Here is a 25,023-nt window from a genome sequence, read left to right on the forward strand (position 1 = left end):
CCACTTTGTATGTAATATTTTTCAACCCTCCATGTGTCAAATATTATCTTTATACAGTGCATTGTGTGTACCAGGACTGTCGCTTTGTTCCAGGTCTTTTGTATGTCTAATGACTTCCCTCCGCGGGTTGTTAGCACTTGACAGCGGGTCTCAAAACGAGGAACTTTCTTACAGTCATGTATTCAAAGGAGCTCCATCTAGGAACATGATTGGCAATTTTTGTCATGATCCTCTCATTATTAACATAAAAATTGACACGAAAGACGCGCTGCAAAATTATATGCACCTTCTAGCTGATTAGGGGTGTCCCCACAGAGCAGAGGCTGGGTGTTGGAGAAGCTATTGCTGCCAAAATCTCAGTCTATTAGGCCTATAGTGAAGAAAGATATGCTGCTGGGCAGAGAAGCAGGAACCTTCTGCTGTCTAAATTTAGAGAGAATAATTAGTTCACGTTTGTGTCTTAAAACCAAAGGAGTCAAGATTCAGCCAGCCTGAATTTGTCATGTTGAACATTTGAGCCGCAGAAATATGGAATGTGACCCAATCTCAGTACCTTAGTTTAATTTGTGGGAATTGTAGAAACAAATACATCCACTTGAAATGGCATTTAAATAGAGACATGGGGACAGAATGAGGTATGGGGACACTGCATGTTATTTTTCCAAATATGTAAGTTAATCCTGCACAGTCCATAAAAAAATGGTCTACTGGCACAAACACAAGGGCACGAGGTTTTTAGAAAAGTATTTTTTCTGAGTTGCAAAAATTTCGGTGCTTAGCTATTCATGTCTTTTTCGTTATAAAGAGTTTTTTGGAGCTTGAATCAGACTTTTAGAAATTAATCTTCGTGTTTGTTTGTTTGTCTGTGTGTGTGTATGTATGTGTGTGTTTGTGTGTGTGTGTTTACAGTGCTGTCTAAGAAAGGAATGCTTTACCCAAGTGTGATATTTAAAGTAGGCCTATCCCCTAAAGTAGGACTAGAGCAAAAATAAGAAACGGTCGTGTAGGCTTGTGTGATGAGTTATCTGTTAAGTGAAGTTTCTTCTCGTTGGTCTGGTGACGGGACTGAGGTCTTGCTGAGAACAGCAGCAGAATACGGCAAAAATCCACTCTCGGATCGTTGCCCCGAAGCTGTGCAGGTAAAGTCAGCGCTGGCGCTCCTGGAGCCCAGCGCGCTCGCCGCCTGGCTGCTGTGGCAGCTCAGACACGAACAAGGCCCGGTGGCTGACGGCGCGCTGACCGCAGCAGCCGCTGCCGCGGCCGCCGCGGCCGCTGATGCCGCCGCGGAGCTGTTCAGGCCTGCGGGTGACTGGTAGAGTCCCGGGTGCCTGAAGCTGCAGAGAAGCTCTGGCCGTGAGTAAGGGTGGGAGAGCGCTCGGAAGGTATCGAGGGGGCGGATGGAAGTGGCGAAAGGTGACGAGGCTGCACCGGTGGCGGCGGCCGCGGCTGCTGCTGCCGTGACACCGACGTGCGGGTAGTAATGTAGAGGCATGTGCGAGTGGAAAGGGTAAGGTAGACTTCCTGTAGCTGCCGCGTGCGTCATCATGTAAGTGTAGAAGCTGGGGTCTGCTGGATGGGGCCAGGACATCGCCAAACGCTGCCTTTTATCCTTCATCCGCCTGTTCTGGAACCACACCTGCACACAGAGTCAAAACAAGGCCCATATTGAAGCTGCCATGTTGTTCCCCAGCTCTAAATTTAGACCTCTGAAGAGAGAGGCTCAGCGTCTGCTCAGCACAGACACTGACTCCTGCTAACACGTGAAATATTTCTTACAAATGACCATTGCACATGAAAACAACCTGTTCCCGCGTGCTGCTCCAGTTAAAATCTAACAATTAACTCAAACAAGTCACTGAAAATATTTTTGCAATTTTGAAGTAGGCTAATTGTTTTTTTTAAAGTAGCCTATGCAATTAATCAACACAGCGGTTGAATTGATAAACATCCAATGGGATCAGAATATAAAAGCGTTATTTTGTGTACAAGTTAAAATGAAAATATCACACTGCAGCATCTCATGAGCAGAAGTGATTGTGTTGACTGTATTTTCAGAGCAGTGTTATTATCAGGTTCTTTTTATGCCTGCATTGTTTCTTTCTCTGAACAAACACATGCACACACAGCAGCACACACGGTGGACAGGAATAATGAAGATAAATCCGTGCTCTACCTTAATTGTAGTCTCGGGCAGATTCAGCGCTGCGGCTAATTCACATCTTCTCGGCCTGGAAACGTAATTTTCCCTGTAAAACTCCTTTTCCAGGCGTCCGATCTGTTCCCTGGTGAAAGCAGTCCGATACCTTCTGACTTGGTCGGTGTTTGAATTGTTTGATCCTCCCGTTGAATTACCGTTCATGTTCGCGAGGGAGTTTGAGCTTGTGTTTGAAGATCCAGAATTACTGTCTGAAAAACCTACAAATAAAAAAACAAACAGATTGTCATCGATATTATTACAAGAATATAGACTTGTGTGTCGGCCTGCAGTATATATCTGACAGCCTGATATAAATAATAATAAAACTGCGGCTGATGTAAAATTTCAGTCGGGACAAATCATTTTTATTAGCTAATCATATGTTATTATCATTATTATTATTATTATTATTATCATTATTATACATTTAATACATCAATATTTTGAAATAATGATGATTAAGATAATAATAATAATGTAGTTCTGTTTTTAGATGGAGAGAAGGAGTAACCTAATAATATGCCCAGTGATGATAATAATAATAATAATAATAATAACCGCTGTATTACGTTAAAAATATGATCAGATAAATAAAAATAAGGGTAATAGTGAGTAAAATGAAATCTTACCTTTGTTGTTTTCCTTGTGCTGGCTCGGGGAGCGATGCGCTGGGCATCCCACCTCCACATCACTGTTAATGTCTGATTCTTGCGAAACTTCGGAGTAAAGGCTCATTTTCTTCCTGCTTTCTGACGATGAAATTTCCGCCGAGGAGGTATTCTCACTGCCGTGGTGTGTACCGAAAAGACTGTCAATTTCAAACTTGCCCTTCGTCGGGATGTCCCCAAGATTTCCATGGAGAGAAGCCGAAGTTATTCTCGGGCTCAGCCGTCCGCTGTGCTGAGAGTTTTCCAGGGCCTCCAGCACTGAATTTCCAGGCGTGTCTGCGAGCCTCTTCCCTGCGACGGGACTGTGCAGACCTCTCTCCATCAATATCATCTCTTTTCTTATCCTCTCCATCATTAAGCTGTGCAAGACGAGGAAGGAAGAAAAAAAAGAAAAAAAAAAAAAGAACAACACACACACACACACACACACGCGCGCGCACACAACACTTGTCCAGGGGGCTGGAGCACCAATGAGTTGTGTCGGAGCTAAATCCGCATGCAACTCAGCAACTGTCTCTAAATAACTGTCTCTAAAGCTTTTTATAAGCAAGACGCTAAAATGAAAGAATCTGAATGCAATCGACGAGCGACTGCTCAAAATGAGCCGTGCATCCTCCCCACAGCAGCAAAATGTCATTCATCAAAAGTGGCTGCTGTTCGTTGTTAAAATGCTCGGCTGACGTTGCTCCAATGATCATTTATTGTAACAGGTTTATAAGCAAATAAATAGGAGAGGGCTGTCACTTGATGATGGAGGCGGCCTTCGGTCAGACGAATAATATCCAAGTGGAGAGGAAGAGAGGAGTGAGGAGCGAGGCGCTTGTCCCTGGGTTGATCTGAGTCTGTTTTAGATTGCTCTTGGGTTTGGCCTCTTGGGTGAAATTGACAGTCTGATTAATAAAATGAGCGGTGCAGCATTTCCCTCTTCATTTAGGAATATTATTATGCTTTGATTCTCTATTGTTTCCCTCCTCTCTGTTCGCCCTCCCCCTCTCTAATCTTTCCTCTTTTATTTATTTCTCTTTTTTTTTCTTTTTTTTTTTTGCCATTTCTTCGGCTTTACCAGAATGTGAAGTGCATTAACATTAACGTGCAAGTTTGTGATAAAAGATTAAAACTACATATTTTTTGAGTATTTGAAACCATGTTTTTTTTTTTTTTTTGAGCAGTTTATATTTTTCTTCTTTTTTGGATTTTGTTCCACTCAGGTCTTCAGTCGTCAAAGACACATTTTGATGTAGTGATAATGCCCACATTATCACACATTTCCAGACAATAGCACACAGTTATGTGTGCTTTAATGCATGGAGAAGTAACCTGTTTGTTAAGACATCTTCTTTTTAAAGTCACTACAGCATGTCAGTAACCTTTTTAAATGTAAACAATGATTTGTTCCCGTTGTAATTTTAAGTGTCAGTTATTTCTTTACACTGTTCCTGTCTTTTCATTTGATTTTGATGTTGAATTTAAACGAATTACTCAGATTTAAGAGCTTATACTTGAATATATATATATATATTTGAACACAATCTTTTAGCATTCTTTTGAAAATAATACAACCCCCCCCCCCCCCCCCCCCCCCAAGTGTCTGTCACTCTCTGTGTCAACCCCTCTGTTAGCTGCGTGGTATTTTGGGTATTTATTAGAAATAACTGCTACATGTTTGCTATGCTGTAGATTTATTCTAACGGAGACTCGATATGTAAAGACATAACACCCATGCATGGACTCCTGGTTTCTCGATGTGAAATGACTGTAAAGGCGCCATTAGATTATCCTCTATGCGTCCTCTGGCGCCTCCTGCAGGATTTAATATTAATTGCTGTCACTGATATTGGCAGTTGAATGGCTGTTGTGGGCTTTTACCTGATGTCATGACTTGTGTCTGACCTGAGCACTCTGGGAACATCTCCACAGAAAATGTGTGTACATGGCAATAAAGACATGGATGATAGAAATAGATGTTTTAATGAGGCTACTGGAAAACAATTTTAGAGGAGCTGGAAGCTGCTGCAGAGCCAAAGATACGTAATACTGGTGAGGAATATGATGTTTATATCAGAGCAAAGGTAGCAGTGTGGCTTAAATCTTAATAACTGCACAATCCATGGAGCTAATTATAATACATTTCAGCTCACTCAATCATTTGTTTAGAAAAGAAAAAACAATGTAAGACTAAGGAGAAGCGTGTTTTACATCCTCTGTGATAACACCAATTAATAAAATTTTTGCTAAATAATACTGAATTTAAATGCACCCATCACTTTGTTAGTGAACACAATGTTTTCTTTACTTTTCTGAATAAAAAAAACATATGTTTAAGTAAGACACTTCTCCTCTCTAAGAGCTTTGGGAATTTACATTTAATATAATTAGGTAATTTGCATACATTTAGTGGATTAATTGTGCAGCTGATGAATATTCCTATGAATAGAGTTTCATCTTAAAGGGATAATCCTACACTGCAAGTTTCTGAGTTGTGTAATCTTTGACTTTTGGAAATCTATCTTTGACTTCTGGATCATGATATAGTCCAAATCTCACTTTTCTGCTCAGCTCCTATCTTGGCCAGCAGCTATAGGCAGGAAAAAAAAAAGGAAAGTAGTTAATCTCGTCTTTGCTTGGCAGCTTTGTTTCATTAAAAAAACAAGTGTTCATTTGTCACTGCTATCTCAGCATTAGTGTACAGTATGAGCAGTGTTGTCTTTTCTGTTTGATTATTAGGTTTCTAAAGTCATTGTTTACATATTCACTGTTCAAGTTTGTGTTTTCCTTATTTTAAAAACTGAAATTGGATGACATTCCTTTTTTTATTACAGAAGACATTTAGACGAGTCAGGTTAGGAAAAGCACAAGTGTAAATAATGAAATTACTGATGGCTGAATTTTATTCATCTGCTTCAGTTTCAGGGTTCTGGTGTTGTTCATGTTGGCTCATTGTCACACTGTCATGACTTACTGGGACACTGGAATAAAACAGAGCCTCTGTTAATATTATTTGTTACAACTGTAGTTGTATGATGACTCAGAATATCTGCTGCGGGAAAGATCTGTTGTTTCAGGGGAAGAATACCTTTTAGTGTAACTGTAATCCCAATGGCCCAACCATCACTCACAAGATTAGTGCTGCACTCTGGTTGGCTGTGGATCAGGTCCGCTGATTGCAGGGTTGGCGGTTCAATACCCAGTTCCTCCTGTCCGCCTGCCGTAGCGTCCTTGGGCAAGACACCGAACCCCAAATTGCCTCATTTGTAAGTTGCTTTGGATAAAGACGTCTGCAAAATGAGTGAATGTAGATGTGTTCCCCTCTCTCTGCTGCTACATAATACTTGGACATCAAGTGTTTCATGTGGATGACTTGAAGTGGCTCTCAAGCTGTTCTTCAGATTCATGACGCAGATGTGTTACTCATGCTCTTCAGTTGAAGTGTGCAGTTGCACTATTGAACAATAGCATATTGAATGGACCTCTATGCATTAAGAAAAGTTTGGGCCTACAAATATGCACCTGCAGTTGGGGGTAGGGCAAGTCTCTTCTGGGGTTATTTTACAAATAACTTGTCTCTTCACTCATGGGTAATAAAGTCAAGGGGGGAGGAAAAGGGCTGTAATTCGTTACATATGTGACATGAAAAATGAAATGAGCCAGATTCTAACTTATTGAAAGCCATGTGATTAACACCCAAAGGGCCAGTGTTGATCATAATGGTGATTTTTTTATTGTAAAATATGATAAAACTGTCAAACATACTGTATTAAAAACATGATTCTGTATAAACGAGGATATAAAACACCACAGGCTGTAAAGCTGGATAGATTTCACAGTAAAGTGTGGATCCAAAGTATAAGTATACATATGATTTCATTTTATTTCATTTCATTAATTCCTTCGTAAGTACAGCTCTGTAAATCTTGACAACAATAGCAACATCTGTATTGTCAAGGTTGTAAACAAGCCATGCAAATCAGCAAAAAAGCAACTTCATTATAACATGATGGATGTGTCCCAGACACCTCAATACAGTCAGTTTTGTTGGACTAAGCATTCCTCTGGAGGCCATTAGAGGAACTGCATTTTAAAGCACTTGCTTCAGGTGGAGCTCACCTCTCTGAAGGGCTGCGTTCACATTGAGACCCCTACCAGTCCCTACCAGTCTATAGAAATCTAACTAATTTCCACTTTAATTACTCACCAATTGCAGATGATCAGTTCATATATTTCTGACACCAAAAATATCTAGTCAAGTCTGCAACAACCACGATGGTTTAATTCAGTCTAAAGTTGAGTGAAGGGAGATAATGGACAGATAATGCTGCTGAAACCATAATAGAATTATTTTTTTTAGCTTTTGTTCTGATGAGAAAGATGTAAATGAGCAATTTTGACTTTATTAGCAACTGACTTCCAGACATTTTTAAGCAGCTACTTGCATTCATTTACAAGTATTGTGTTTCATTCATTGGTTCAAATCTTATTTTGATGAATTAAGCTCAGTTTCCTGTTAGGGAGACGGGAGGGAGACAAATCAAGGCAGGATGGAGCGGTGGACAAACTACAACCTCCAATGTTAGTTTGAACTTCTAGGCTGCACATCTCAGGCAACATGAATTAGTGTAGCACTTTATTAGGAACAGCATACTAGTACTGAGTAGAAACAGCAGCTCTGAAGACAGTCTTTGTTCTTTGTGGCATGGATTCAACCAGATGTTGGAAACATTCCTTTGAGATTCTCCTCCGTGTTGACATGATTACATCACATCATTTCTGCAGATTTGTCAGCTGCGTGTTCATACTGCCAATCTCTTGTTCCACCACATCCCAAAGGTTTACTACTGGATTCAGATCTGGTCACTTTTGCTTTGTTCCATGGTGCATTATCATTCTGGAAGTGGCCTTTCGAAAATGGTAAATTGTGGCCATAAAAGGGATGCACATGCTCAGCAACAATACAATGTGGCATTCAAACCACAGTTGATTGGTATTAAGGGGCCCAAAGTGTGCCAAGACAACATTCCCCACGCCATTACGCCACAAGGCAGGTGGAGTCCATGTATTCATGCTGTTGACTCCAAATTCTGATCCCACCATCTGCCGCCTCAGCAGAAATCCAGATTCAGCAGACCAGGCTACGTTTTTTAAATGTATTTTTTTTTTTTTTTCCTGTCTTCAAGTGTCCAGTTTTGGTGATCCTGTTCCACTGCAGTCTTTCATTTCTGCTTCCTGGCTGACAGGTGTGGAACCTGACATGTTCTTCTAATGTTGTAGCCCATCCGCCCCAAAGGGTCAACACGTTGTTCATTCTGGGATTGCTTTCCCGCTCACCACGGTCGTAAAAAGAGCCGTTATCTGAGTTACTGTAGCCCTACCGTAAGCAGGTGTAAAGGTGTTCCTAATAAAAGTGCTTGGCGAGTGTGGATTCCTCTGTTAACAGGTTATGCAGCAGCAGCTGTGCGTTTGGTATGAGCCGGCGTGAACACTATGCAGGAGGGAACTGACCCGGTGCTGCAGTGATAATCTCTGTTGTGTCCCTGTGACACAATATACAAATCAGAGGTGAGGAAGAGAAATTAGAAGCACAGAATGAGAGAAAATTAAAAATCTTTTGCATGTTTTATCCGTTTATTATACCTACATACGGTGTACTTCTAATGTTTTACATCCTATGTTACATCATCCATGACCCCCTTGACTCATGGTCACTTCTAAATTAGACTCCATCCTCCTCAAAACTCCAACAATAAAGAAAATGAGACATGAGCAATTCCTTTACAGTTAACAGCTGCAGCAGACAACAAGAAATAAATGTACAACATACCCAGATGACACACGACTTGTAGCCTGAATGAAAAACATGAGTAATACTGGAGAAGTTTCAGCTGTGTCATGGAATTTATTATTGCTAAATGAAAAAAAAAAAGCAATCTGTAAGCAGGTTTAAGAGAAGGGTCATTATGCTTTGAAGCAATTCACATGCCAAAGGGGTTTGTAACACTTTGTATCCTCAGTTCTTTTAAACCAATGTCGATGCGCATCTGCTTTAACTTTAACAAAGCCAAGTCGTGGCCTATATTACTTTATCTTATACATATAGGTCTCTACACATTTAAATAACAGTGTGGTGTTTTCTGCCTCAAGCTGATGATCGTTTCCAGATCAATCATAAATGTGCTGGGGTAGTGTTTAGTGGAGTCTGGGGCCCATGTGTAGGTCTGTGCTTCTGATCCAAAACTTAGCCCGCAACCAACTCACTAATCAAATGTCTCTGTGTTCACCGCTGTTGCTTTTTGCCACTTTCACAGTTGGCCTTTTACAGTGACTGCAGACGTCTTTCCTTAACTGAGAGCCCCATCTAGTGGCGCCTTCTTGTGAATGCAAACGACTGAGCAACAGGACAGTAACATGTCTGAAAAACACTTTCCCCCTTTAATACAAAAGGATCAGAAAAGAGTTGCATCGTATTATTGCAGCACTGAGTAATATTAACAAACACCTCGAATGTGCAGAGTTTGGTGCGGGGCTGTTTAAGCCCTTTTGTTGTCGCTGTAACTTTTAGGTTGACATGGTAGTTTGTTGAAGAAGCTTGTCTGGAAGGTATAAAATGAATTTCTTTCCAACAGAATCAGTGGTAACAGTTCCAGAGACATTATTCACAGTTTGAAACTACGCTTTAAAGATGCTGCTATTTATAAACGAGTCATTGCAACAGGAAAAGGCGACAGTTTTGTGCCAAAAAAAAAGAAAGAGTTTGATTTCCAGTCTCTTTCGTTAAATTCATAATCATCACTGATGTTTGTGTAACGCTTATTTTAACTTTACTTTTAACTGACATTTCCTCTTTTCTCTGATCTGTCATTTAGGTGGAAACTGTGTTCCCCATTTAAATCTATAGGCTAGAGATGTCCCTTTTGGTGGGAAGATGCTTTATTCAACCTGAGCAGATACAAAGTAAGAATGAGTGGGGGGCGAAAAATAGCAATAATGTGCCAATGTACGCAATTAGAAATGATTGAGCAGTTTTTATATAGTTTTGACAGGAATGATTAACTTGATTATTTTCATACTCGATTCAGATTTTAGCTTCGCGTCTGTTTATTGACGCTTACACAAAAAACACATTTGAAAATGTTATCGTTGTATTGGGATCATTTAAGTTCAACATGAGCCTGGTTTTAATTCCAGCCGACGTTCATACAAACCCCCCGAACTGCGTCAAAAAGCAATTAGCCAATGCAACCAACGATGAAATATAGGCATGTTTCCTGAAAATGTGAACGTGAATAAACATATGATTTAGTCTGGGTATAGCTTATATGTAAGGAGCTATTTTAAGGAAATGTTTCACTCAGTGAATATAATTAGACGTTACAGCTTGTTCACAGTAAAGCTGATTTCTTTCCTTCTTCAAACTGTCTCCACACTGCAGATTCAGCAGATTTTTACTTGGTTCAAATCTTATTTCTATGAATTAAGCTCAGTTTCTGCTGCTGTTGGAAGATGGGAGGGAGACAAAGCAAGGCGGGATGTAGCAGTGGACAAAATACAACATCCAAACTTAGTTTGAATTTCTTTGCCGCAGAACTCAGGCGACATGAATTCACACATGATTATATCAAGTTATATACTCACCAAGCACTTTATCAGGAACAGCATACTAATACTGAAATACTTATGAAGTAATACTTACATGAAATAGCCTACTTATTAAGGCACCCTGAAAACATCCACGCCGTTTAATTTAGAAGTCTCCAAGTTTCAAACCCACCAGTTTCTCTCAGGTAAAAACTCTTGATTTTTGTGTCGACACACCTGATTTGTTTTTGAAGTGATGCCGTTTCGATGCCGTCGTTAACTGGTCGGATTCCCTTTAGCCCTATTCCCTATTCCCTTTAAAACAAAGTTTTAGTTTCGCGGGTTCAAGAATGAAACTTTACTGAGAAACGGAGATGTCTGTAAAATCCTCTACAGCACCGTCGGTAGGTCTCTTACCTGTCACTCGATCTGCTTGAAAGACGTTCAGGAGTTTCACATGTTCCCTCAGCGCCAAAAGGACAAGAATACAGGGCCCAGGAAATCATTAGATATTTATCTCCCTCTCACCAATGAGTGTGTTTTTTTTCCTCTGAAACCTCTCCACACTTGACACCAGGACATTAAAGAAATCTAAGTTAAAAATCCACATCCTGTGTGAAACACACTTCGACTGCCACTGGCTCAATAATATGTTGAGATTTCAACACTTGGAAGATTGAAGGCTTTTTTTTTTTTTCAGCCCAGAGAACTTGAACGAGGGAAGCAGCAAGTTTATTACCAAGGACAATAGACGGCGGATAGCTTCCTTCAAAGGGCCTGGGAAAACGGGCAGACTGAAGCTCCTCAGTTTGGCTCCTGACACTCTAAACATGAAGGACGAAGAGAGGAGCAGTAAATGGCACCAAAACTCAACACTAAAACTTCTTGTAGTTTTCTGATTGTTGCAGTCTGTCCATACTTCTGGAGCATGTAGCCTGTACAAACTGTAAGCCTGGATGCCACAAATATAAACTTCAATATTTTAATCTTTTTTTTTTGTCAAAGGAGATAATGTTTCTTCTTTAGAGAAAATATGACGCTCTTCACAGTCAGTAACAACACCGCGTTTTGAGGAGAATTTTTCGTTTAGCAAAACAGATGAAAATGACCTGCAGTGTAATTTACCAGACATATTCTATCAGTAAGTTTACGATGAAACGATTGTGTTTATTTCCCATTTTCAGTTCGCATTCATTTGTTTGTCACAAATTTTCTGATGTAATTTAAAAACAACAAAAAAAAAGAGAAATGTTTTAAATTTCATTCATAGCCTAATGCTCCCTGTGTTTTATAGAAAGCGGCTACACGCGATTTAGACGTGTTTTTATATACTTTATAGTTGTGCCTGAATATTAAATTCATCATTCAAACTTTTGAGTATAACCTAGAGATGTTTTTAAGAAGAAAACCTTTCTAAATAAAGAACATCCAAATGATCAAAAAAGCTCTTTTAAACAGAGTTGAATTAGTTTTCACTCTGCAAAAAGTGTAGCCTGGTTAGTTGTGTAATATCGTTGTTTTTATTTCTTATATTTATACAACATTTAATTCGTGACCCGTTCCAGTAAAATATTCTAGATTTTAAACACCGAGGCTATTAATTTTCTACATTTTCTAAATTTTAGATGTTCTGTTTTTCCATCTTTAAAATAACTGTCGCTTTTTTTCCAGCTGTCTCATGTTTCTTTCTTTCATTCAAACGTAGTGATTTGCAACAAAAGCGTGGTTCTGTAATTTTTGTACTTGTCTTGCCCTTGAATGTAGATGTTATGATAGGTCACAACAGAGCCTTCATTATCACGTGGGCCGTCATTCATTCAAATTATTTTGAATGAATGAATAAATCAATTTATTTATTTAATTATTTATGTGTATGCAGAAACAGTCTACATGCTCGAGTGGTATTGAAACTGCTGATGATGTTTCATTGCAGAGTTAAGATACTGACTAACAATGAAAAGAGTAGGGACAGCGTTGCAGCAGGGGACCGTGTATGAACTTGTACTGCCACCTATTGGCTCAGAGCCGCAACAGCTCACATGATTGCTTAATACAGTGATATTTGAGAGTCTTGTCTGGTTTAAACGCTTAACCTGTCTAATCTAAATCTCACTGTGGTCTTTTTTTTATGTGAAGGGTCCTCGGACTTCCTTTCTCGTCATAAAGAAACAAAAAATAATCCTGTGTTTGAACCTGGATAAAGTGGAGTCATAAGGAATCCCATTTATGAAAATCCTGTGTTGGTTATACAGAATTATCTTTAATGTCTGTGAGGAGTTACAGTAACGAGAGGAGTCAAAACTAGATACAGAATGTCCCCACTATATGTTGGAGACCCAACTAAAAACACAACTGCTCCAAGTCTTCAATGTCAGTGTATTTTATTTTTGAACTCCCCACCCTCCCCCAACACACACACACACACACACACACACACACACACACACACACACACACACACAGACTCACAATCCTGTGTGTGAGAAATTTCAGGGGCACAGTGTGCAGAAAGAAACCCCTCCATTGATACTACGAAAATAGTCCATTACACACCTAACAACAATCAAATTTGATTTGAGCAGATTACCAGAATATTTTAGGAATATGAGGCTCTCATGATGGATTATAAAACACGCAGTTAAACACTTTACCAGATATACATTGTTAAATCCCCACAGGAGGAGTGTATTTATTTAAGAAAATACTGGATGTACACGACAGTGTTGGAAAAATGGACTTGGATTAGTAGTTTCAATATTTATCCAATGAATTTGACTGTAAAGGAGTGTAAACATTTAGCAGGGGGAGATTTCCTTCTTCTAGTTACGGTTCATTTTAATTTTAAAGTGCAAATATTTGACTGGAGATTCACTGTAGCGCTGCCACGCAGAGGATTTTCCTTTTCTTCACTCCGGAAAATAGCAGTTCTTTTTTTATATAGACAATTTCAACGTAAACTGCAGCAGGAGGTTACATTTCTATCAGATATGACTTTAATATGAGAAAATGTGTGCAGAAGCTTGCAGGCTTCTATTGAACTTAAAAAAAATTACTTGAAAAATGATTCAGTAGTTGTGAGGAGCGACTTATGGTGGATTCATTCACACTGGGCGAGATTGTTTCCTTAAAGGTCGATGTGCATTTTCGAAATGCGGATGTATTTCATTCTATGTTTCTCATATGTTGTCGTCAGTCCATCGCCTGTAGGCGACGGCGAATATAGGCCACATTGTTTACAGGAGAGGCAGCTCAAGAAAAGCAACACCTCCAGGGCCACAGTGTACTTTAACTAATATTATAGCCTGAAGCAAAATACAGTGGACCTACCATGAATGTTATCTGTGTGAAGCTGATAATGTTACATTGTTGAGATTGCGTGTGGGAAAAGGGGATTTCTGCCCGACATGAACGTCTCCAAATCCATCTGCCTGCCTGTCTATCCAATAATCTATCATGTAATGTCATTGTGCAGTAGTTTGTAGCATACATGTTGTTTTTAAGGAATTATATTGTGCTTTGATGGGCTGACTTTCTGTCACTGTAAGAAATCAATTTGAACCCAAATTATTCTATAATGGGTATAAGTGTGCACTGGGAGCAGCCTCTCCCATGAAGCCTATATGCAGTGCCTCGGGTCTCCTGTGGTGCATTTAAGGCCCTGTATTTACCCTTGTACTATAAACTATATGGGTGAGTCTACAGAGTCACATTGTCATTCTTCAGGTCACAACACCAAAATAAAACCCGTGCTCATGTGCTTTCAAGTAAGAGCTGACTCTGAGATGGATATGAGCCAAATATTCTTCAGATACCTCTGACATTTTTTTCCCTCTGTATAAATATAGAAGACTACACGCATCTTTGGAATTTAATTTCATCCTCCACCCACCTAATACCAAAATATTTCCTCATGGAGTATATTGCTTTGCAGTATTGAGAGCAAGGGTGGGGCGGAACAACATATTTTGCATATCACGTGACGCCGTATTAACAAATCAACAATTACCTACCCTTTATTCTTCAGGAGTTGCTAAAAGGCTTGCAAGACGCGTTTGAGGGAAGCTCCATGGAAATGTGTGAGCGGAATCCGTTAAATCCCGGCTACGTTGGTTCTCTGTTGAATTTTGCTCCACCTGAGTCGCTGTATTTCTCCAACTTGCGGGGTAATGGAGCCCACATACCCGGGCTGCATCAGATCCCTTACAACAGGAGAGAGGTGTGCACGCTCCCGTGGACTTCCTCAAGTTCGTGCACGTCCAGACCAGCAGCACCACCACCACAGAGCCGCGCCTTTGGCGGCTACTGTCCGCCGTTTCTGTCCAATAACTCGGTGTCTGTGAACACCAACTCCTCCGGCGGCCACGTCAAGGCGCATTTGGAGGAGTCGGCTCGATGCTTTCAGGACGCAGACCACAAGAGAGAGGAGACCGGCAGACAAGATGAGGCTTACGCCGGGGAGCATGGGGCAGTCAGTGACCGCGGCTACTCGGACCTGCACAGCCGGTCTCACGGTCCCGGAGCCCAGTTGAACGCTGATTCTGCAGGTCCGCTGAACGTGAACGGCACCAAACAGGAACAGAACTGCTTTCAGCCACCATCCAGTAACACATGCTCCAGGACGACTTTTGCTGAAGGTTAAGTAGCCTATAGAATTATTTTGTTATTTCAACTATTTCTACACTTAATAATTATGTAGCCTAATTATAAAAAGAAAACACCTTGATACCACATGACTTGATCTGTGCTTCCTCGTACTTACTTACTTCGTTTCATTTTGTTGCAGTAACTGTTTGTTATCTCCTATTACATCATCATGATGGACTAACCAATTTACATTGGCGCATAATGTTAAATAGGAGTTATAGTGAGACTTTATAGTTGGTGTGTGATAATCATAAGTTCACTGACTGTTTTATAGCCAGTTTACATCTCCTTTGATATTCAGTTCATTTTAATATTCCTATTATGTCCTGATAGAAGCTACTGTTAGTGCCTAGTACTATTAGCCCTCTGCTCCCATAGTATAGTGTGTGTACTAGTGTGTGTGTCTGTGTGTGTGTGTGTATATATATATATAGCCTGTACTATAGGCGTGCCTTCTTATATTTACTATAATATTAAACCATTTTTTGCAAGATATTTACTCATCTGATATGAGCACCACTATAAGCAGCAGGATCAGTTATTTCCCTTCAGACTATATTACTGTTGCTGTATAAAACCCTGTTTTCACCTCTGCTCCCTCCAGGTGCCCCATGGTGCTCGTCACAAGTGAGAACCCGAAAGAAGAGAAAGCCTTACACGAAGCCACAGCTGGCTGAACTTGAGAATGAATTCATGATGAACGAATTCATCAACAGACAGAAACGAAAAGAGCTGTCAGACAGACTTGACCTGAGCGACCAACAAGTGAAAATCTGGTTTCAGAACCGGAGGATGAAGAAGAAGCGGCTCATGATGCGCGAGCAGGCTTTCTCTGCGTACTGATGACCTTTGGACTTGATCATGACCAGCAGCGCACAGAACATGTTGTGTTGTAGCCTTGTATGAATGTTGCAGCACATCACGAGCCCTCTCGGTTTGTGGCACTGACTTGTATTTATAGCCCAAATAAGTGTAAAATGTTTGTATTCCAGTCACACAGTAGGCTGGGGGTTTAATCAAGTCACAGCCAGTCAGTCATATTAACAGCAGACTGATAAAGAATACATAGCAGATTAAGATACAACAGACCGAGGCTCTCCGAATGCGCAGTAGGCCCTGACTCCTGCTGGGCCTTGCCGCGGTTAAAAAATAAAACAATGAGCCTGATTCTTTCTCATCCAACACAAATATCAGGCCTGTTGAAGCAGCATTATGGCTCTGTATGTTTTTGTGTATTTTGTAATATGGCCTGCGCATGTAGTGCAGGGCCTAATGTGGAAGCAAACAGTCAAGTTCATGTTTACGGGGGTTTACTAAAGTCAGTATTTCAAAGTATATTATAACTGCATGTCTATTTCCTAATTGCTGTTATTTAGTTAAATGCCGAATTCCCCCCTAAAGTTATTGTAAGTCTGTTAAAATGAGCAACGTCACATTTTTCTTGTGTGTGGCCGCGGCCACATTCAAGTTCGGTCTGTGGAGCAGAAGATTTGCGGCGGCATTTAGTGGTAAAAGGTATTTACTTCAAATGTGTGTGAAACAAAGTGGGTTTGTGGATGTGAAACGTCCTGGTTGTGTCAGTTAAAGCCACATTATAACTGCTGAATGAAGCTCCGGTTGTCAGTGTCAGACCTGGTTTTGTGTTGCTACACACATGAGACGGTTGCATTGGAATCACTCTTGCTTTGAAAATCTATCCTTTATAAGTAAATACATACTTGATTTAATGTATATTTAACCTCGGATTGGACTTGTTTAAAAAAAAAAAAAAAAAAAAAAAAAAAAAAAAAGCATTCCGGAAGAGCATGTTGTTGGTAAACATAAAAATGTTGATGAGACTTTTTACGCACGGACCAGAGGTCTTGTAAAGTTGACGCAACCTGAGGATGAACACATTTGTAAATAAAGCACATTTTAAATGACCTGTAGCCACATTATTGTGCATCATGTGAGTGGTTTTATATTTTCAGGCAGAGTACTGAATAGCGAGTTTAACCATGTGCTTCACTTTTTGATTCTAGATCATCAGTCAGTCGCTCACTAGCTGATAATAGACATTATATCTTTTGAGATATATAAAAACTCACAGCAGTCTGCAGCTCAGTCCACCAAATTTTTAGTAATTATTATTATTATTATTATTATTATTATAATTATTTTAGATAGGGGTCTAAAGGATTGATTTAAGAAACCTCGGTGTTTATGTTTGCGGCGGCGGAAGGACCAGCGGCTGCGAGTGTCCTTACCTTTCCCTCACTTTCTAAATGAATTCATTAATATGCATGAGAGGAAAGTATTTGTTGCCCAGACACTTTAATGACTTCCCGCTACTAATTTTTTAAAATGAAACACCCTGGTCTGCATTCAGATTTCCCTTTGGCAAATATCTGTCCTCATATTCATCATGCACCTTCAAAAACAAAAGAATCAACATTTCCATAACAAAAGTGACTGTTTTAGCAATATCAGCTATGTCACAATCACCCACTGTTACTTTTGCTTCCAAATTCACCAGCAAATACTTCAAAATAGCACCGTGACTGGATTTTATAAAGTAAGCAACATTTTTCTTGTATATGTATATGCTCTTAAATTTAGGTCACATGTGCCTTTCTAATATTTAGCTTCCCTCCTCTGCGCAGATTCCTCCTCCCAGTTAAAGCATAACGCAGCAGCATTAGCTCGCTCCCGCTGCCAAGACCTCCACATGCCAGCTGGAGGTTACTGTGGCTGTGTGACCAAATGGATCTGGCGTAACTCAGAAGTCATACCTGCGACTTTTTTCACTGTATGTGTGTAGCTACACATCACATCAATTTTGAATGCGATTTATTTGCCAATTTAGGTTCCTCTGCGCGCGTTAGAGATCATTTAGATAACGCATGTGGTATGATCATATATAACAGTTTGTATTTACAAAAGCACTTCACTGTTTTGTTAAGTGGTTGCAAAAACACTTTAGTTTCCACATTGTGGTCGAGAATAGGCAAAGTTTAATGCTGCAGGTCACGAGTGGTCAGAGAGTGAAGCTGCAGCTATTAAAGAAAACCAACCACCAACAGACTAATACGCAGGACACTGGATCTATTAATGGTGCCTCCCATTGCATCATCATCACGTCATCATCACCTCATTACTGTGGCTATTATGTTTCTGTAATACTGCAGTCGTATTAAAGGTTCATGAAAGTCAGTAACATTTTGAACCTATAATTTGTAATGAAACGTGAAGAGATGGTTCTCCCATTAGTGACTGTCACAGATCTCAGTTCTCTCAAATTTTAGGGCTTTTATTTTGTATAAACTATTGGGGCTAAATGTTTCTTGTTTATTTATAAATTGTTGTGAAAGCCCTGTTGTTGTTTTTTTTTATCTCAAATTTCTGACATAATCGACGCTCGTGCGCTGCAGGCCGCTTGTTTTCCAGCTCTGTGTTTGTCTGCTTTTTCTCATCTTAAAATCTCCACCACACGCCATCTTTCACCTACTATTAGTTTTTATTGCTCAGACTGTTGTTGAGCAGCTACACCGAGTTTTCTCCGTGTGCAATACTGCAACGTTTCCCCTCAGTATTTGTTGCTTTATTGCTTTACTGCCAAACACAGCCAGACTGCGCCATGTAACTCAGGCTCCTCCAGATAGTGGGGGCGCCAAAACAAAGTTAAGGTCAAGTTAGTATAGGCTTTGCACTGCTACTTCCAACAGTATTACTACCACAAAGTTACTTCTTTGTGAGGATATATAAAAGTAGTTCCCATAAAGGTCTGTTTTTCTCACCAACGCGAACAAGCTTGAAGTGGCTTCTTATATCGATTTGGGTAAAATTATAGTATTAAACTTAATATGACGCACATAAAACTGGCTCATCAGCACGAGATTTTAAGCTGAGCAGCACCCGCCTGCAGTTTCATTTAAAATGTGGAATGTTAAAGTGAATCAACCGATGCTCCTTATTTGTTGCGTGCATCTATAATAATGATAATAATAATAATAGCCTAATAATAATATTTTATTTGTTTCAAAATAAATAAAATATATATGCTTTACAACAAACAAATTAGGACAATAAAAACCGCAACGTAAAGGAGTCAGATAAGTGACAAGCAACAGGTCACAGACTTTGTCTGAGGTAAATAAACTAATTCAGTCCTAAAATTAACATTTAACATTTCACTGCAATGCAAGAGGTAAAGATATTTTTTGTAGTTGTTTTTTTCACTCTTAGGGCTGTGCAACCGATGGATCAATTTGTTTAGAAATTTCCAGTTTTCCCCTTTTATGTCTGGTGAAAATACGAAATTTGTGTTGCATGTATCTTTGTGAAGTGCCTGTGGCTTTCAACGTGAAAGTGTGGTGAAGGGCTGAAGACAGAGAAAGAGCTGATTTTACCCCCAATAACAATAAACCCCAGTTCGCCTTTAAGCTTCTTCCACATTGTTGTGTGACCTTCAAGCTTAAAGCAGAGAAGAATCCACTGGTTCTTTCACCACATTCTACTGAGCTACACACGCGAGAGCTGCGTTTCTACTGGAGGATCATTTTGTGGTCACTGACCAGTATCAGGCCACAACTATGTTTTCTTTCAATATCCTCCTTCACTTTTCCATTTGGTTTAAGAATAAACATAAAAAAAAATAATACTCACGTCGACAAAAAATAAATAAATATATATATTGGTGGAGGCTTGGAGATGTGAGGTTATCCATTCACCAGAGTTTTAACTCCGTTGAGCCCACAGAGAGGGGAGGCCTGGACACTGCAGGCAAGGCTGCTTTCGCGTAATAAAATGATTTGGGTGCAGAGGCTTGTTGGTGAATGCTTGGTGGACATCACCTAGACCACAGACGGGTCAAAGCTTGTTGTTTTGGACTTGGCAATGCTCTGCTCGGTGATTCATGCTTGCAATTGACTTAGCTTATGTTTTTTGTTTTTTTGTGTCAGATCCAAAATCAACGTCTTCTGCAGTCGCAACAGCATACCGTGGGCTGTTTTATTTGGCTGTTTTCAAACGCGTTCATCTGCGTTGAATATTAGAGTCTAACAAATGAAAAACAAAGCAACAGTTAATGTTTTAACATTCTCATGCAGGCCGCTTTTAAAGCTGAGGCACACATGGGCTAGTTTGCGTGCTTTGCAATAGAATTTATATTTGAATTTATTATAGTGCAGCAATTTTGTAGTCTTTTATTTCTTCTGTGGTGCCTGGACTGCCTCGTGCTGCAGGCCAGGCGGTTTGTAATTGACAATGAATCCAAATACTTTCCTGCGAACGTTTGTTTGTGTGTATTTAACTGTCCTCCAACCATCATGGCGCTCGGTGATTATATGCAATGAACCCTAAAATGTATTTGCATAAAACCCCCGACTTAATGAGTCGCTTGTGAATCACATACTGTTCTGCCTTCTTCATGGTTTAACCGTGCAGCAAGGCACATGCACCACCGGTGGCCTTGGTGCCATTCTCCTCAGGCTTTGCATGAAGTGCGGAGGTCAACTTCAATGTTTTCCAGCCTAACTGTTGCTACAGACAAACATGCTTCCTCCAAAGTGGGCAAATTAATTGAGGAATGAGCGTGTGCGGGTGTCATTACATGTCATTACACGATGGAGATGGTGCTACTGCAAAGCTTTAAATCAAATATTCCAGCTGTGGTTCACAAATTTCTTTCTTTTTTTTTTTTTTTCCTGAGCTATAGGGCAAGAAGGCTGGAGAGGAGTTTCCTCTGCAGCCAGGGAGCCAATGAAGTCTCTTACATGCGCTCACATGAGTTTCTCCGGACAGTTTTTAATGACTGATATTGATGTATGGTAATTTCTTAGCTGGATCACATGACACAATTACCTCAAGAATCGATCAAGATGTATTGCAGGTCTGCCTACGTTTCCGATTTTTTCTCCCTGGTGGGGTCTTTCCACACGCCTGTGGTGCTATAGATGGACAAAGTTTAACACAGTCAAGCTGCCAATTCCTTTCCTCTCTTGCAAAGAGGGAAAGGGAAGAAGAGATATGACGGAATACGATGATCGCAGCTGTGCGTCAAATATGTATTTACCGAGCTGCACTTATTACGTTTCGACGCCCGATTTTACATCAGTCTCCTCCTTTTTACCGCAGACTACTTCGTGTCAGATTAATTTCCCCTATTCTCCCAACATAGCCCAGGTCCAACCTGTTCGAGAAGTCGCTTTCAGGGATTATGGACTGGACCATCCCAGCAAATGGCACTACAGGGGCAATTACGCGTCTTACTACTCAACGGACGAGATAATGCATCGGGACTTAATCCAGTCCTCAAGCAGCAGGGCGGATGTGATATTCAAAAACGAGTCCTTGTACGGCCACCACGGAGGGACGAGCTCGCCGTGCAATTTCTTCGCCGGTGTCGGCCGGAACGGGGTTCTTCCCCAGGGCTTCGACCAGTTTTTTGACACTCCCAACTCGGAGAAGCTCTGCGCGGAGCTCCCCAACAAACAAAAGACAGACTCTGCTGTTCCCGGAGATGCTGCTGAAAACACCAATCAGGCTTTCACCAAACTAGAGGAGCACAAAGCTGACCCGACCGGGAGCGTGGACGAGGACTCATCCTCCAACTGCGGCGACAAGAACAACCAACAGAGTAAGTATTTCCCTCTATGTCCTGGGTATAAGGTGCTCACTGTAGACAAAAGAGTCTCTAGGCTGCACTGTGTCCAGCACCAGTGGCCGTCCTGGGTTATGTGCCGCTTTATAAGCATGCAAAAGCTTTTATATCCCTATAAGATTTACTTTACGGTTGTAAAGGTATTTACAATGGGAAACAGTCAAGTAACCATAGTTTAAAAGGTTGCCTGGTGTCTAGAAACAATATGTAGGTGCTGAAATTGATTTGTGTTGATGGGGAATTGAAGAAAATTAGAAATCATTTTTATTAAAGTTTATTTTATCATCTTATAGGCAATGTTGTGCAGATATAACGACACCTTTTTATAGGGAACAGAAGCTGTAATGTGGCAGTCTGTCTCCAAACAGCAACATATGTCTAAAATTCAATGCAGTGAGTTCATTTTAATGCTAATACTTCTGTTGTTGTCAGTCTCAACTTGTGTGTGTGTGTGTGTCTGTGTGTGTGTGTGTGTGTGTGTCTGTGTGTGTGTGTGTGTGTGTGTGTGTGTGTGTGTGAGGACCTTTGTGCACAAATTAATAAATAAATAAATGTATGTGTCAACTATCTTAACTGCACTTGAGTCAGAATTTGATGACCAGATCTTCAATTTTTTTTCACCCTTTTTTTTTTTTTTTTTTTTTTTTTTTAATTTCTTTTGTTTGTTTGTTTTTCTTGTGCAGGTTCATCAACCAAGTCCAGGAAGAAGAGGTGCCCTTACTCCAAATACCAGATCCGAGAACTTGAACGAGAGTTTTTCTTCAACGTGTACATTAACAAAGAGAAGCGGCTGCAACTGTCCAGGATGTTAAACCTGTCAGATCGGCAGGTGAAGATTTGGTTTCAAAATAGAAGAATGAAAGAGAAAAAGCTAAACCGCGACCGCCTACAGTATTTCACTGGGAACCCTTTATTCTGATACCTGACACAGTAGCGCACACACACACACTCGCGGGGGTAAAATAGGTGGTATACACTATCATATGTTTGAAAGACTGGCCCCCCTCTGCATATTTGAACCCTGGTCGTTTTTATTGATGATCAGCTTATTTTACAAAAATCTGGCATTTAAAAAAAAAAAAAAAAAAAAGGAAAAAAAAAAGTGCCATATTTTTGCAAACAATTCGTGCATTTATTTATTTGTGTTCATATATTTTCGCGTTATTGGCAACCCGATATTTCAGCAAAGTACGAGCTGTGCTTTGACATGATTTCTATAAACTCTATAGGCTTCCTTCTTCCTTGTGTATGTGCATTTATTCAGACGCATGTAATGTTCGTTGTGGTGTGAAATAAAGTAGACACGACAAATGTTGTATCATAGTCACGAAACCTGTCACATGGTCTCAACCAAGTCCTGTAAAAAAAAAAAGAAGAAAAAATACATATAACGATTCTTCAATGGCGAAGTTTGGCGCTTGCAGGCCTGTATGGTCCCGTTATTTCCTTTGCTTTCAAACACTGATTGTTTACTAAACCTTGAACCGTCTAGACAGTATAATAAAACTAGCTGTAAATGTCTAAATAGGGGGCTATTGGATTTTTGGTGTCCCAACCCCCAGACCACAAGAGGCCAGATTCTCCCTCCTGCCTCACAGTAGTTTCACTTCAGGCTACAAATGTTTAGGGAATGTAAAGAGATTTCTGCGCATCCCGTCCATATTTAGCTCCTTCTCACATCTCGGGGGCACTTGAGATGTTTACCAGTGTTTAACCTTAAGGAACAATGGAAGATATTCTAACAAGGAGCCGCCATCTGAAAGGATAAGTAATCTTTTCAAGTTTATCCGCTTGTGTCGCTTGAATCGTCTGCAAAGGAGAGAGATTTCTAGATGGAGCCGAAAAGAAAAGTGCATTTCTTTTTCACCCCTTCTTGAACGAATACAGGTGAAACGTTTCTGTCTTTGTGCAGCTCCACTTTAAGCTGCTTCCACACGAAGGGGAATCATCTGAATGCCATACTTTACCTCAGCAGTGTTTATCATTCTTATTTTTGTAATCAACAGAGGGACAGATTAAATAAACGCATCCAATCCACACAAACACTCTCTTTATTGATAATTCATGTGATGCGGGTGGATTATTTTCACTTTAGGTCTTTGCACCAACAATCCCACCCCCCTCCTATGTCTCAGCGACCTTTATGAAAACAACGCAGTGGGATTAATGCTCATTTCACGTGTGATGTAGGCCTATCACGTCTGCAGTAATTTCCCAAAAAGGCTGTAAGAAAACTGAGGTTTCATTAAGCGTTTAATTGGGTTGTCATCATGTCCTACAGTGAAATTACATTGCCAACTGTGTGGGGTATTTCACTTTGATTCTCGGTGTATCCACATGAGGGCAGACTTGCTGCTCTGGCTTCACGTGGAAATGCAGAGTTCAGCCAAATTGAACATGGACCCTGCATGAGAATCAGTCAGTGGAGGAATAATCCGCACAGCATAGGTTTTATTTAGACTTTCATTTCAATTCCAGCTGCACCAATTAGCTTTAATTATATTGTGTTTTCATCAGAAGAATTTCTTCTCTTTTTTTACATTTTAATTTTCCTTTTATAAAAAAAAAAAAAAAAATGCCCCAAAGCACCTGGTTTTATATCAAACTATTCAAAAGTCTGTTTTTTCTCTGGAGATCTCAGAACATAAACAGATTATTGTAGCACACGCTGTTGTTTCCACTCGGTGTTGAATCGATGCAAGTCCTGTGTGGCATCTTCCACGCCGTAATTACATTTGCGAGTCATGTTCAAGTCTTTGGAAAAGGACAAGGCGAACAAAAGAAAATATAATTCTCCTCCGTGTCTCTGTCACCTGAACGCCACAGGCTTCAGTCTCCACCTGAAGGCCGCAGAGTCCTGCAGGCCACAGAAATCTGCCTCTATAAACTCCAGATATTGTGACATTGGGGGGGGGGGGGGGGGGGATTATTGACATAAATACACTTTGTGTTTCTTTGAATTTAATTTCATATTGCAGCTTGATAAGTGTTGTTCAGTTGTCGTTTATCTGTGTCTGTAATATCTGTTGACTATTTGCTTTAAAATACACAAGAGCAGAAAGTTTCTCCACTAATCGACTGAGACATTGTTTCACTTTCAAGCTTTCACTTTTGCCTGAAACTACAACAATGGCAGTGTCTTTTTTTTCTCAGTCTCTCTACCCTCGTATGTTATATTTTTATATGCTGTCTTTATGTTTTAAACAATATATCTCCTGGCATTTTAATATTATTATTACTATTATCATTATTATTATTATTATTATTGCCTAACACGCGACCAATTTGTTTTCCACTTCGAAATA

The 25,023-nt window shown here is 40.1% G+C and overlaps 3 protein-coding genes across 3 annotated transcripts in view; 2 read left to right on the plus strand and 1 right to left on the minus strand.

Annotated features, from left to right (window-relative positions):
- evx2 (even-skipped homeobox 2) overlaps positions 1-3,676 on the minus strand; it is a 4,538-nt gene extending 862 nt beyond the window's left edge. Inside the window, exons 1-3 of the mRNA XM_023405694.2 lie at positions 2,827-3,676; positions 2,174-2,415; positions 1-1,636 (exon numbers count right to left, since the gene is read on the minus strand). The exon at positions 1-1,636 is cut by the window's left edge and continues 862 nt beyond it. Of these exons, the coding sequence (XP_023261462.2) occupies positions 1,022-1,636; positions 2,174-2,415; positions 2,827-3,502 (1,533 nt within the window). The 5' untranslated portion in view covers positions 3,503-3,676 and the 3' untranslated portion in view covers positions 1-1,021. The remainder of the gene's footprint in view (positions 1,637-2,173; positions 2,416-2,826) is intronic.
- A 10,806-nt stretch (positions 3,677-14,482) lies between these two features.
- Positions 14,483-17,000, plus strand: hoxd12a (homeobox D12a). The gene is made up of 2 exons (XM_023405693.2): positions 14,483-15,068; positions 15,683-17,000. The coding sequence occupies exons 1-2, from the start codon at positions 14,501-14,503 to the stop codon at positions 15,919-15,921; spliced, it is 807 nt and encodes a 268-aa protein (XP_023261461.1). The 5' UTR covers positions 14,483-14,500; the 3' UTR covers positions 15,922-17,000.
- Positions 17,001-20,753: 3,753 nt separating this feature from the next.
- hoxd11a (homeobox D11a) lies at positions 20,754-23,050 on the plus strand. The gene is made up of 2 exons (XM_023405689.2): positions 20,754-21,694; positions 22,402-23,050. The coding sequence occupies exons 1-2, from the start codon at positions 21,085-21,087 to the stop codon at positions 22,635-22,637; spliced, it is 846 nt and encodes a 281-aa protein (XP_023261457.1). The 5' UTR covers positions 20,754-21,084; the 3' UTR covers positions 22,638-23,050.
- Positions 23,051-25,023: the final 1,973 nt, after the last annotated feature.

Source organism: Seriola lalandi, unplaced genomic scaffold, assembly GCF_002814215.2.
Source record: "Seriola lalandi dorsalis isolate HSWRI2012SDOR001 ecotype SW California unplaced genomic scaffold, Sedor1 jcf7180002054284, whole genome shotgun sequence".
NCBI lineage: Eukaryota > Metazoa > Chordata > Actinopteri > Carangiformes > Carangidae > Seriola > Seriola lalandi.